Raw genomic sequence first — 14526 nt, 5'->3', positions numbered from 1 at the left:
TGTAAAGATTGATAGTTGTGTCAAATTGATTATTGGTTAATGGTATCTCGAAACAAATGAGGCAAAATAGCAGAAGTTACATGGCTGAAACCAGCAGCCGTACTGTCATTTCAGTAACAAATCGTTTGTGGCCTGAAGATTTTTTTCTCAATTACTATTATTACATTCATAGTTATTATATAGTTATTAATGTGCCTCAAGGGGAAATTCAACTCCCTCTCCAATATATCCTTTATGTTGCACAGCACATACACATCACACGAATTCAGGCATGCAAGGAGTGATTGGGATAAAAGAGGCACCATTTAAGCTGGAGTAGTGGCCATGATGCCTTCCTTGAGGGCACCTCAACAAAAGCCAGAAGCTGACGAACTTGTGGATTGACATAACAATCCACTGAACTTCTGATCCTGAATTGTGACCCTCATTCTTCACATTATAGTTGTAGGCCGATACTATAGATCCATGTCAGACAAAAGCCTGCCTGCTCATTGCTTTCAAAATCATCATTATAACTTTTCACTGCAAGTTGACAATGAGTCCCCCCCCCACCCACAGGTGATACAACCCAATGCTTTGTAATGTGGTTTTGTGTATACTTTAGACTAGTTGACACTTGCCTTCGTCTCCAAAACACATCAAGTGTATACTTGGGTGGACTTTGTTCTTTGCCGCTTTGAACTGTGTGTTTTGGCTGTGTAAACAAATCCTCACATACTCAAAGAAAAGCACGGTGGCAAGGTGGCCGGCCACAGTTACTGGATGGCCTCGTTTTATTTACAGAAAAATGAAGGGACATTTTTGTTTGTTTGTGTTCTAGTTTTTCAATCAGGTTGGTTGTGTCATTAGGTGACTGAAGCCAAGCTGGGATGACAAATTTGCTTGGATATCACCAGACGTTTCAAATTCAGGTCCAAAAAGTAGAGCCGTGCTTCAGCCGCAGGTATTCCTAATCAACCGGCGAGTGAACGGGCGAGCTGGTGGGTTTACTTACCAGCTCGGCTGATTGCTATTGGGAACTTCAAGAATAATGAGACGGGTGTCGTGATTCCCGTTTTAAGGAATGTGATCTCGTGTGGCCATCGATCTGCGTGACTAAAGCCATCATGAGCACAAGATCACAAATAGTCTCATTCAACTCAATTCAACTTTATTTCTATAGAAGCACTCGTCTTCATTCAACTAGTCTTCGGATCAGCACACACTTATTCACACTGGCGTGTGTACGCGGCCTGGGAGAATCTGGTGTTCCTGCCAAGTAGACCCCTCCTACCCCCCCTATCCGTTACCATAGCAGCATTTCTCCCTTGCTGTTTCTCTTGTTCTCTTCCTCACCCTGCTTAGGGGCAACAGTGCAAAGAGGAAGAACTGGTGGAAAAAGTGCGAGGCTGTAGAGCGTCTAGAAAGCAGTGTGTGTGTGTTTGTGTGTGTGTCTGTGTGTGTGTCTGTGTGTGTGTCTGTGTCTGTGTGTGTGTCTGTGTGTGTGTACTGTTCTGCCCTCACAACAGGCCTCGGCAGAGGCAGACACCAGCTGGGTTTCATGTAGCCAATCGTATGCTTGCCTTATGTGGCACTTTGCTGGACTCAGCCAATCAGTGAAACCGGCATGAACTGCACACGCACGCACGGACACACACACACACACATACACACACACACACACACACACACACTCACAGCTGTAGAGCTCTTCCTGTTGATCATATGGTCATGAAGCCAAAGTTGCCCCTTCACTCTTTCTTCCTCTTTCCGTTTGTATTGAGCTTGAATAAGACATTTCTTGAAACGGACAGTAACTGTCTAACAAAATCACCAGAAGGCCCAGGAGAACTGCTATGTCACCAATTCAGAATATTTGAACATTAGTTATGTGGCAACCTGGAGTCCTTATAATGATTTCATTTCCCCTTACTAGCACATTACAGTTACACGTGCGCACTTGGGCTCAGGTTCGCCAATTTTAAGGAGAATTCACATTAAATACGTTTGCGACCCTAGTGAGGGATGGATAGGATAGTAGGAAATACAGTTGACACAATTATTTTATATTAGTGGAGACAGACAGACAAAACCACAAGATGTTTGTTAAAAGTAAGTAAATACTAACTATGAATTTTAGATTAATCGAATTAATTAGAGGCTTTGTAATGAATTAATCTGGTAAAAGGGTTCGGGTTATGATGGTATACCCAGGTGATCTCTTTGTACTATTTCTGTGTGAGCTACTGGAACCAGAATTTCATGAGGGAGCAATCCAAAGGGATGAATAAAGTTGAGTCTAAGTTTAAGTTTTGATCATATGAGGATATTTGGCCAGAATAACGTAAATTTAAAATATAGTGAACGACAAAAGCAAACAGACACGTGCATTAAAGGACAGACATTAAAATTGTTACCTCGGGGCTGATGCAGTAAATTGCATTTTGATACAAAACAGAAGAAAAACAAATGGAAATTATGCCTGACAAAAATTGAACAGACCAAAAGTTATAATGGCATATTAGGGAAGATTTTTCAGAACAGTATTACAAGTGAATTTGTGAGTTTTTATTGGTTAGAGCGACTATGTTGCCATCAAACTGGATAAATAATGACTTTCTTGAATCTTTTTTTTAAAACAAATCCTGTCTTTCTCATTTCTCAACCAATGTTCACGAAGTTTACTTTTGTGTCAACGTCAAAGCATGCAGTATACAGACCATTTATAAATTAGGGGGACAAAAAAAATCATATTTATGAAAGGTTCCCAGTTTCCTTGTTAATGGTCACAGTTTTCAATATATTGTGCAGGTATCTTGTCTTGGGTTTTACGCTGACACTTTGGCCCCACTAACTGAGGATCGCCGTAGGCATGCAGTTCAAAGGGGCATGCTGCCTCTTCCTATTCATATCTTTGGTATCGGAGGGCTGATGTGCATCAGTGGTTTGTAATTTTCACAAAAGCACACTTTTATCAAGGCTTTTATCAGGTATTTTCTTAAATGAAATGTTTCTTTCATCATTCCTAGCAATGCGTCTTTATCCAATTCCTCCATTTTGGTAGCTGTTAGCAGAGCTCTGATGCGTGCACCAATGTAATCGATGTACCAGGAAATTGTGCGTTGTCAAGGGTTCTGCTTTGTTTGGAATGCAATTGAAATGCATTCATGTTTTGATGTATCGTTTTTTTTTGTAATTAATTATTAATAATGAATGCGTGAAAGTCCCATGCAACACACATCCCCTTTAACACATTACACAATTTGGAGCGTAAAATTAAAAAAGGTTCCTGTTAAACAGTTTTCAGCTCTCCCTTCAAGCACTTTTTGCCAGTGTTGGTTAATGAAAGGAATCTTTGTGAAATGAGAAGCACTTGATATGATTTTTTATTTTTTTTATATATCTTCAAATCAAAAAATGGGCTTGGTTTTTTGCTATGAAATGTTCTCAGAAAGAGTGCTGTGTAAATAACTGAAGGAGATAATGGTCATCCCGAGTTATCTAATCCCAAGTAGCAAACCATAATATGTTCATGAGAAACCAAAAGTAATGACAAAATTCTGGGTAAACTAAATAATGACCATGTTAGCATCGTAGTTCGTTGGCCAATTCATTCAGTCTGTCTGTTTTTCCGCCATTTGATTTTGTAGTAATAAAGTAATCACCCTTTATAATTATATTTGTAATGAGCCCAGTGAACAATTGGTTGCATACATCAAAATACCCCAAGGATCAAGAATTGTAGAAAACTTGAAGCACCATATTTCTTGTCTCATTGAAATGAGCCCTACCTCAAATAAGTGATCCGTCCATATAATGCTGTGCCAATAAGTCTGGCTAGTCTGGCAAGCCACACCAACTACTTAATTGTGTCTCGAGAGTACACTATTCACCACGGCTCTGCCTTGGTTCAAAACCAACCATTCAATCAGTCGTTTACTTGCTTGTACATCACTCATGGACGGCGAAAGTCAAAAAAATGGCGCACAGGAGAGATGATAGTTTGTTTTTATCATCCAGCATTAAATCAGTTTGAAATAACCAAAAACATGAAAACAAGTTATTAAAACCTCAGCACCCGACGGCACTGGAAGCATTTATTTCAAAAGATGTAGATTATTTTCTGCGTGGTCACATCAGCTCTTCGCTGATTGGTTCCTTCGAAGTGTCTGTTTGCTCAGGTTTTCCCCGCCTCAGAAATGCGCTTGATGCGACTCCTCACCAGACCCAATCGCTGCTGGTAGATAGAGCCGAGTCTGGCTTGCCAGGCTAGTGTCTGGAATTAATGACTATGACAACCAGCAGAACCTGCGCATTGAGACTACAAAGACTTTGCAGGTTGTCCCGTCCGTCATCATTGTGTATGCGTAATAGCGATCTGGATCTCCTTGGCAAATGTGTGTGTAACAGTAAACTGGATCCCACCGATGGTTTGGTCGTCTCCTCTTCCGCATTGCTGAGCGGGCTGAATTCCGTCCTCTTGCCGGCAAGCATGCACTCTGGCAGGCTGTTTGGTTCTGCAAAAGCAGTTGCCCGTGTGCAAAAAAATAAATCCAGTAACTGAATGTCTGTAAAGACAATAAAACCCTTTCCACTCATGGAGGCACAAGTTCATGGTGTGTGCAGTATGTTTTTTGGAACCTTCTCATGACAAAGAGAAGCATAGCGTTTTGTGAATTTTATACGTGGCGGTAAAGATGGTGAACAACGGTGATGCATTATTTGTTTGTATTACTGAAATACAAACAAAATGGAGGTCAACCATTATCCTGGAAAAGAGTGTGTTCCGTCTCACAGGTTCCACGCTGTTTGTTTTTTTTCATTCCAGGTGCCCAGTCATGTGGTACCTTTTCCTGAAAAGGCGATAATTGTCAATTCAATTGATTGTGATCATTTTTATTTGAATGTGCTGCTGGTTAGCATCAACAGAATCTCCACAAGCGTGTGAGTTCAAAAACATCTGCTGTCAGATGTCTCATTTACTTTCACATGAACAAATTGTGTTTTTAGCACTGCCCCCGTTCCTGTAGATTCTCTGTAGCAGCTGGTTCAGCCCATGCTGTTGAGTTAAGGAGGCGGGTGGAAGAAGGGATGGGGAGAGAAGAAAGTAAGCGATAGGAAAAAAGAGAGAGTAGATCTGTTGATTTACCAAAAGCCTCGTCCAGTCTTCCCTCCCACCCATCCTTCTTTCTCCTCATCTCTGTTCCTTACTGTATTCCAACCCCTCCCTCCCTCTTTCCCCAACAACCCCCACCCTCTCTTGACTTGATGGTCCAGCTCCAGAAACAGGAAGAAGCCGCAGCTCTATAAATAGAGAACCGCTCAGCCAAGAACCACACACATACACAAACACTATTTCCCCTCTGTCTTTCCTCATTTTCCTTCTCTCCGTCTTCCAGCTGCTGCGTTTCTACTTACTCTCCTTATCCTTTGACTTGCACATTAGAAAACATTAACATAACCATCAATGTCACGCTGCTCCTTTAAAATTTTCAATTTCCTTGTTTTTTCGGTGTTTTTCAGTCCAACCCCAGCGGCGCCTGGAAAGCGGACTTTAAACCGATGTTGTTTTTTCGGTGAGGTGTTGTAGATGGGTGGGGAGAAAAGAGAGGGTTAAAACAGTGATGTTCTTTTGCCACCATGTCTGTGCGTCGGGTCAGTAGTTTTCTCACTCTTTGCTCACTCTCACATGAACTCACATCAAACAACTGACTGGATTAGAAAAGACAATAGTGTGTTGTTTTGATACTTAACCCCAATTTGTGTAGTAGCTGTTTACCTGCTTTTTTTTTTGTTTTGTCCAACGACAGTGTTTTTATGCAATTGTTGTTTGTAAAATATCATTCATTGCCTCCTCTATAGTTCAGTATTCAAGGATTGTCTTAACCCATAGCACAAATAAGACTAGACCACATTTGAAATGACAAATTTAAATTGTATCAAAATGGAATGCGTTCATTTAAAGGGACTTTAACTTTGTAGTTATTGTACCTACATTTTGGGTCTCTAGAGATGATGTCCATCAATTGTATCAATCAATCAATCAATCAATCAATCAATCAATCAATCAAAAGCAGGTAAAACTTTTGTTGTGTGCCTATTTCTGAAGGTGTCTCTGAGCTCTTTAATCTGACCCCACCTCAAGTTTTTTTGGGCCATTCCTGACTACACCTAAACAGTGCCAGCCTCTGCTTACAAACACCTTCTGGAATTTTGGCCGAGTTTTTGGCGCAGGATCCTGGAGGGTATTTGAACTTGGCGATGTGTGAAGATCCGCGACAATAATTGACAATGCCTAACTAGCCCCTTATTGATGACGCTGTGCCTATACAAGAGAGAATGCAATCAACTGTTTAGCCTCGTCTCACTTTGCAGAGAGCACATTGTTAGACTTTAACTTGTGGTGGCTTTGCACAAGCGTGATTCTGGAATGCTGCGTGCTCTGGAGCGAGTCTCAGAATCCCCAGAAGTCTCCATCAAAGGGCTCCCAGATTTGTTGCTTGTCACTTTTTTGAAAAATAGTCACTACAGAGGTGAGAACCACCACTCAAAACTGACAAGTTTCAACCAGAGTGTAACAAGGGGTTAAGTGTGCTGCAATTCTTTATCACATTTTGATAGAAGAATGGATTTTTTATTAAAAGGGATACTTCACCAATGTAGCAATTTTCAGCAGTAAAACATTAATATTTGGTCTATAATGAATTTAGTAGCCATTCTTTTTCATGTACAATTAACACCTTTAAAAACGCATTTTTCTATTTGGTTTCGACTGAAAATGACATCACGTGCTCAGTGATCAGGTAAACAACCAATTACAGCTCATGTAACGTTCGCAAGCTGAGGCGTATTTGGTTGTACCCAGAGTATACTTGGACAATATACTATGAACTTTTTAATGCTGAAAATTGCAAAATTAGTCAAGTTTAAGGTACCTGTGAATTGTTTTGACATATGCAAACATTTTAATCAGAAGTGTGTACAGTACAGGAGACATTTTGTCTATCACTCACTCACGATCAGATTGCAGGCAAAATTTTCTTTTGTTTCTACTTTCCTCTTGTCACATGCTGTTTTCTGTCCTTTTCTCCCACTGGCTTTGTTTTTTGTCTTCAGGCCATACTTTACCATTCAGTTAACTGATGATTGCGTTCTGATAGAGGAACCATCTAGTAATACATTGCGAATAGTCTGCGAATAAGGGCCCCCCCAAAAAATAATATGAAATACTTGAAGGTGCTTCACCACTTTGTCACATCCAACCCTTGGTCTTCCCTTAAAAATTCAGACCCTTCTTTTGGACTGAGCAGCACTCTTACAGCTCTCACATAGCACAGACATTCACCACACCAAGTTCCTCTTCAAAAATGTTGCCAAGAAGCCGCTTGATAGCAGTCCTGAGTGGATAAAATTGGATAGCTCCTTTAATGTTCATGTGGTTTTGATGAGAAAAAGATAGATGGAAGAAGATATCTCATATAACCGATAACTCAAACTGCCAGTTTGAATTTCATGGGTCATGGTTCCATCTTTAAAGAAATGTTTTATTGTCTGTTGAGGCTAAGAAATTGCACACCAAATGTATGCGGCATGTCATATGCTCAATTTAGTGCCTAGTTTACGTCAAATTTTACGTGAAATGTAGCTGATAGCAATCTGCTACATGCACCACATACACAGCTCTACCACAATAATTGTAGTGCAACTGGTGATGAGTGTGCTGCCTTCACAAATGAAAGTACAAATGACGCTTTTTCTGCTCCACAAAATAGCCTACAACTTCTATTTCGTAGTAAAAGTTTTTCCTTTTGACAATGACCAGCTTCATAATGTCAAGGTCTTTCAGTCGCAATCAAGGCAAGGCACGCGTTTCCGTGGCTTGCTCAAGGACACTTCAACAGGATGGATGTTTGTTGATGTGTATTTGTACCGCTGTCCTTGTGCGGAAGGACAGCTTCTTTAAAATCCTCCCTTTTTATCCTCCTCGTTTCACCTACAACCCTGCCCAACTCTTTCTTTGCGTATTTGTTTTCGGTTCTTTTCCTATGGATGTTTTTATTTGTTACAAATGAATTTCCACACTAGTCCGACTCGTCATCCAAATGGGATTTCTGGCACATCTTGACAGATTTGCTAAGGATGCATTTTTCATTGGCCAATTCTTTTTCATACTACATGACAATTAACTCCAAAATGGCTCAGACATATTGCGCCCCAAGCTACCATGCTTGCTAATATGAGCTCTAGTTTAAAGTTGGCTTCGAACATTGACTGAGGTATGACAAGATGCCTGGATCTCCTCTAACAAATCGGAATTTGTAGATAGTATTGCACGTTTGAGTTGCTCCTTTTGGTGACAAACATAATTGCAATTTGAAAACCTATCCTTCTGATAACAGGCCCTGGTATCCTCTACTTGTTTTCTCATGTTGCCATCCACTATAACCATCAGAGAAGTTGGAGGGGCTACACCAAAGTAAATCCTGTATGTATTACCTGAAGGACCCTTTTTACAATCCCACGTTTGTTTTTTTGTGTTGTGGTATCAGATATCCGTCCACCCATCCATTATTTGTACCGCTTTTCCCCATGGGGGGGTCACGGACATGCGAGAGTCTACCCCAGCCGTCATCGGGCAGTCGGCGGCCCTGAACTAATCGCAGGGCACACTGAGACGAACAACCATTCACACTCGCATTCACACCTACGGGCAATTTGGAGTGCTCAATCGGCCTACCGAGGATGATTTTTGGGATGTGAGAGGAAACCAGAGTGCCTGGAGAAAACCCACGCAGGCACGGGGAGAACATGCAAACTCCACACAGGGAGGTCCGGAGGTGGAATCGAACCCACACCCTCCAAACTGCGAGGCGGACATGCTAACCAGTGCTCCACCATGCTGCGGTATCAAATATTTGTTGTACAAAATTCACTGCTTGTGAGCTGTGGTTATGTGATTTTGTTTGCATATGTGCCTGTGTATTTGCATTTACGTGTTCACCAGTTGGTTCAACCCCTGGCTCTTTCGCAGACTTTGCTAAAGTGTCCTTGACCAAGATCCTCACCCTCTAATTACTCATTATATGGCGATTAGCGTCAATCGTGGCTACCCCACCTCTGTGTGTGTGACATATTGTAAAATCCCCAACTTTTTATCGAATAACATAAAATAGAATGGAGATTTTTAAGCAATCATTTTTTATAGGTTTTACAGTGAACCTTCGCTATTTCCTTGGGAAAAGGAACGAGCTCTGCCATGAACACCAAAAATCGGCGAATAACTGTTGCTTCAAACACCCTCTATCCTAGATTAGTTTGTAATGGCTAAGCTTGTGAACATCGTTGAGGTTGGGGATGTAGATCAACCGGTAAATTGAAAGCGTCAGTCGAGAGTCCACAACACTGCAGAAACTGCTCTAATCTTCTTGTCAACCCCCCGCCTCATTTTTTCCTTGCTTGTAACCAGGACCCAAAGATATTTAACTGCTCTTCCTGGGGCAGGATCTCTCCCAACCTGGAGCAGGCACTCCACCTTTTTCTGCCTGAAGACCGTGACCTGGAGCTAGTGACTCTTATCCCAGCCATTTCATACCTGGCAATGAATCGCTCCAAGCGAGTTGCAGATCATGTTTTGATGAAGGTAACAGAACCATATAATCTGCAGAAATCCGAGACGTAATAGCCCACCAAACTGGACATCTTCGATATCCTCAGCTGCACCTAGAGTAGTGAGAGGAACAGGTACCCAGATTATCTCTTCAGGTTGTGCCCCATGGGTGGAGGGCCAGACACTGGGTCCTTGCCATCAAGGCCTTTCTTTCCATAGTGATCTGTGTCCTGACAAAGGAAATTGTTTTCCAAAGCCATTCTGTTTTATGGGTTGGGGTGTTGAGCCATGCTTTTTCTAGTTTCTCACCTAGAACCTGTTTGCCACGGGTGCTGTGGGGGTACAACCGTAGACAACTTGCCCCCAAGAATCATTAGGGCACCCTCAACACCACCACCATCACCATGATAAGGTGACAGCTCAGGGCACAGGGTATAAATCCAGGTTAAGTATCTCAACATCACTTAATCACTTCTATGCTGGACTATGTGGACTGTGTTCATATTTATCAATATTTGGGGGCCTATACAGGGAAAAGTCTCAAACCTTAGGAATCAAAAGGGAGCAAGACTCACACTGTGATGTCATTACAGCCTACCACCCACATAGACAGGCAAGATAGAAAGGAGGAAGTAGTAAAGCAGAATTCGTTCTCAGAGACTGAAGCCTGAGGTGAACGATGAGGTCAGATGCAGGCAAGGTTCACAATGGCAGAGCAGTCCAAGGAATCGTTCTGGAGAATTTTGCATGGAAGTGTAAAGAACAATCTGGCAACGAGAGAGGGCAAAGAAGAGGCTCAAATAGTAGCTGGCTGGTCTGGAGCACCTGTATGCTGTAATGAGGTGGGAGTGGCTGGCTGGCATAGTGAAGCAGTGGTGGGGTGAGTGGAAAGACACTGGGATGGCAAACAGACCAAAAATTGGAGCATGACTGTGACAGGAGTGTTTTCTTCCATAACACTCATTTAGTTTTAGGATTTATTTGCTTTTTTTTTATATGGATTAATCGAAGCCACTTGACACACATCGCACATGGTAATCGTGTACCAGTCCACGAATAGTCAAAATCCATGGATAATTGTCACCTATTCTAAATGCATCCTTCTTATTACTTACACCACTGTTTGAGCATATACCTCGAAAAGCAAGGATTGCACCCCTACCAAAAAAGTTCCAAATGTGAGTATGCAGGTTGATTACACATTTGAATTCTTTAGTACACTGTTCTTAATAGTGAAGAGTGAGGCAATGGTCTTTGTGTGAAATAAAATGGTAAATGACATGTTTTATAAATATTACACCAGAGGAATACAGTAATTACAGTGTGGCAAGAAGGAGCAAGTCTAAGGGAGTAGGGGAGATGGAGAGGTAGAAGGAAGAGCCGGGTGGCAAAAGGAGGAGGAGGAGGAAGTAGGATGTAGCACACAAAGGCAGCAGAGCAGAAGCAGCAGTTGCTATAACAACAGCACCTTACTGGTTCCATCTCTGTGTTTCCTCTCTCAGTCTCTGATCACCCTCTCAGCGTCTGTTCCCTGCTGTCATTTGGCTCGCTGTTCCTTTCTCCCTTGCCCTCTCTCTTCACTCATCTTTGTGTTCTTTTAACATGTCCACTTGAAGGAAGAAGACCACCATCCTGAGAAATAAATCCCTTCTTCCTTGTGCATGTAAACCCTTTTCATACACTTTTGTCTGTTTTTGTCATTCTCTCTCTAGCAGCAGGCAAAAGAGTCACCAGGTGATTATGTCAAAGGAACAGAGACAGAGGAGGGGCACTGCTACTTTTTCTCTCGACTGCCATTTGTGTCTTAAATCCTCCTGTCATTTCATTTTGCCTTTATTTGTCAGATCTAGCCAAGTATCCAGCTTGGTTAAACGACTTCTAATACCTTGATTCATTTGTCTTTTCTTCACCTGTTGCTCACGTGTTTACTCATTCCTCTCCGCCCAGGTCATATTTCGTGCTTTTTACTGTCGAGCGAATAGCAATGAGAATGAAAATACATTTTAGCTTCAATTGCTGTTCAAGAGAAGTACTGTCACTTACAGATATAATTAGGAAACAACATGGTTAAACTTAGATAGTCGAACTACCGACTACGGCACATTAATCTAACGTTTCTAAATCAATTTTTAAGTGACATTTTAACATAGTTGGTGTCATAAAGGTGTAACAATATAAATATAGTATAATGTTAAAAATAAAAAGACACTTGTGAGGATAAGTGGTTCAGAAGATTGATGAGTCTCACACATTTCCTTTTATCTCCATTTTGCCTCAAAGGTTTGAAAAAAAAAAGTTAACTGCTTTGAATGTGAGTCTGTTTACTTCACCTTAGTCCTCTTCGTTTCTCAAATTCATGTTCTCTTTACACCCCATGTTGAGGTACTTTCTTTCTTTTAAACCGGCACAAAAAAAGACAAAGAAAAAGCAAAACACAATGCCTCTAGTAAGAGGCATCCTTGCTTGAGTCTACCAATAAGAGCTGAACATCTCATGAGGTCTTGAATAATGACTAATTAAAATTAATATTTAATTAATTAATAATTTAATTCACAATTTAATTGAAATGAATGACTAATTTGAAGTCTGTGTGACTTTACAGATCTATTTCCATCAAAATTTTGTATCCTGTTCCAAACAGGGTTCCACATTTGAAATGCGTACATTTCTTACACTCACATTTGTGCGGACAAAATAGCATGTGGATCGAAAAGTTTTAAGGAGAGCTGAAGTTCAGCACTCTATTTTTTTATTTTTTTGGTGGGTGCATATGCAGAAACCCTATGCATCCTTGCTTACATTTTTCTGTGTGGGTGGGTGCCGTCCCTCACACCAGCGGAATAATTATGGCAGTTTTTCTAGGTGGGCTTTGAAAATCAAGTCTGTTATTATCAACATCAGTCACAGGCATTTAAGGAAATCTTGGAACACACCCCTCACACGTCTATAGATTCACAAACACCCAAACAACCATATTTGCTTGTAAAATCAAAGTCTGTGTGTTGGAGACTTTAATTATTTAAACCCATTGAGTGAAGGATTTTACACATGCTCACGCTTTGTTGTCTGTTCACTAGCAGATGCGTTTACCTGAGATGTTCCTCTTACTATGACACAACGAGATCAAGTCTCACATGCTTTTTTTTAGTTTGAGATATCAATACCTCTTGAATATATACATACATAAGTCTAATACCATGGAAATAATTAGGCTGACTGTCAGCGGTGAAAGACCCACACAGCCCTCTTCACTGCCTCTTCAAGCACGAGTTCTCTCTTGATGAAATAGAAAGAACTGAATGTGAGTGTGATAAATGACACTAAATGCGGGTAGTTTCAAATATCAGCTGTTGTATTAAAAACTAAAATCACAAATTTTGACAGGTAGGATAAGTGGTTCGCACAGTCACCTCACAGTTTGACCCTTTTTGGAAACATGCGTGTGTGATGTTTGTCTCTTTGTTTGCACATGCTAACATGGAGTTTCTCTGAGTGGCTCCTATTCCAAAACAAAATACTTCTTAGCATAATTGAGGATGTTAAAATCCATAGGTGTGAATGAGAGTGTGAATTGTTGGTTTAGGTAGTTACCTTTTCAAGTTACTTATCATTTTTTTCATGTTTTGCCAGCTCCAGGAGACGGTGAAAAGGAAACTGGACAGCGCAAGATCGCCCCTCAATGGAGACCAAAATGGCATCTGCGATGGTGGCAGCTATTCTCCGACGAGCAAGAGATTACGAAAGGAGGCCTCTGGTGGCTTAGACTCACTAACAGGTTTTCCGAACAATAATAACAACAACCTTCCACCAATTTCTCCACTGCACCACCAATTAGATATCAAGCCCTTACTTAGCGGTCCCAACACTTCCACTGGAAACAGCACAAACAACAACGGTAATCATGTCGGGCGGCCAGCAGATGAGCTGGGGAAGAATGGTGGCAGTCATCTTTCAGACATGAAGATGAATGGCTCACTGGACTTGGAGGACAGCTTCAGCCTCCTCAAAGACCTGAAACAGGAACCGCTGGATGACGGAGGTGGAATAGAGTCTTCGGATCCCCAATCTCTGTCGAATCAGAACAAGCTATTCTCTGACATTAACCTCAATGATCAAGAGTGGCAGGAGCTGATCGATGAGTTGGCCAACACAGTTCCGGAGGATGACATGCACGACCTCTTCAATGAAGACTTTGAAGACAAAAAAGAGGGCGATTTTGGTCGACCGGCAAACAATCAGACTCCAGGCCCACAGGAAGCGGGCGCGAATACGACAGCACCTGTAGGGGGCGCCGTGCCACCGACATCCCTTCCTCCCCCTGCTCAGCCTCCGCAGGGTGGTCCACAGGTGCCTACGGGCTCACCACAGGTCAGTACCATAAAGTTCAAGGGAAAGTGAATTTGTCGTTTTGTTTCCAAAATAGTAATTCAGTTCAGGTCAACAGCTAACAGTGTTTTGTTTCCAAGCCGGTAACAGTTAGAATTGTGATTAACCACTTCGGGTTTGCACATGCATAAACATGCATTTTGTGTGTTGTCGGAGGTTTAGATTCATTGAGATCAATTTGGCACATGTGATGTTATTTGTTAAACCTGAGACAATTTGCACTTGAGGATAAGCGGTGGGGAAGATGGATGGATGGATGGATGGATGGATGGATGGATGGATGGAAGGAAGGAAGGAAGGAAGGAAGGAAGGAAGGAAGGAAGGAAGGAAGGAAGGAAGGAAGGAAGGAAGGAAGGAAGGAAGGAAGGAAGGAAGGAAGGAAGGAAGGAAGGAAGGAAGGAAGGAAGGAAGGAAGGATTTTGAGCAGATGACATACGGGGCACAAAGCGGTTTCAACATTGCACAGACAAAATGAGAGGCAGTAGGGATTTTTTTTCTGCTCAAGTAAACATTTTGGAACTGCCAACAGAAATTATCCCAACATAATGCAACTT

The 14526-nt window shown here is 41.6% G+C and overlaps 1 protein-coding gene across 2 annotated transcripts in view; it reads left to right on the top strand.

Moving 5' to 3' along the window:
• Nucleotides 1-14526, top strand: part of maml3 (mastermind-like transcriptional coactivator 3) — a 96384-nt gene that overhangs the window by 39201 nt on the left and 42657 nt on the right. Inside the window, exons 2-3 of one of the 2 annotated variants that reach the window (XM_085911269.1) lie at nucleotides 13217-13340; nucleotides 13422-13954. In XM_085911269.1, the coding sequence (XP_085767395.1) occupies nucleotides 13217-13340; nucleotides 13422-13954 (657 nt within the window). Of the gene's footprint in view, nucleotides 1-13216; nucleotides 13955-14526 lie in introns of both variants that reach the window. The other variant, XM_085911268.1, reaches the window with a different exon arrangement.

Source organism: Syngnathus leptorhynchus, chromosome 5 (genome assembly GCF_054491065.1).
Source record: "Syngnathus leptorhynchus isolate UIUO chromosome 5, UIUO_Slep, whole genome shotgun sequence".
Lineage (NCBI taxonomy): Eukaryota > Metazoa > Chordata > Actinopteri > Syngnathiformes > Syngnathidae > Syngnathus > Syngnathus leptorhynchus.
The sequence above is the reverse complement of the archived record's forward strand: the minus strand, read 5'-3'. Positions and strand labels throughout refer to the sequence as shown.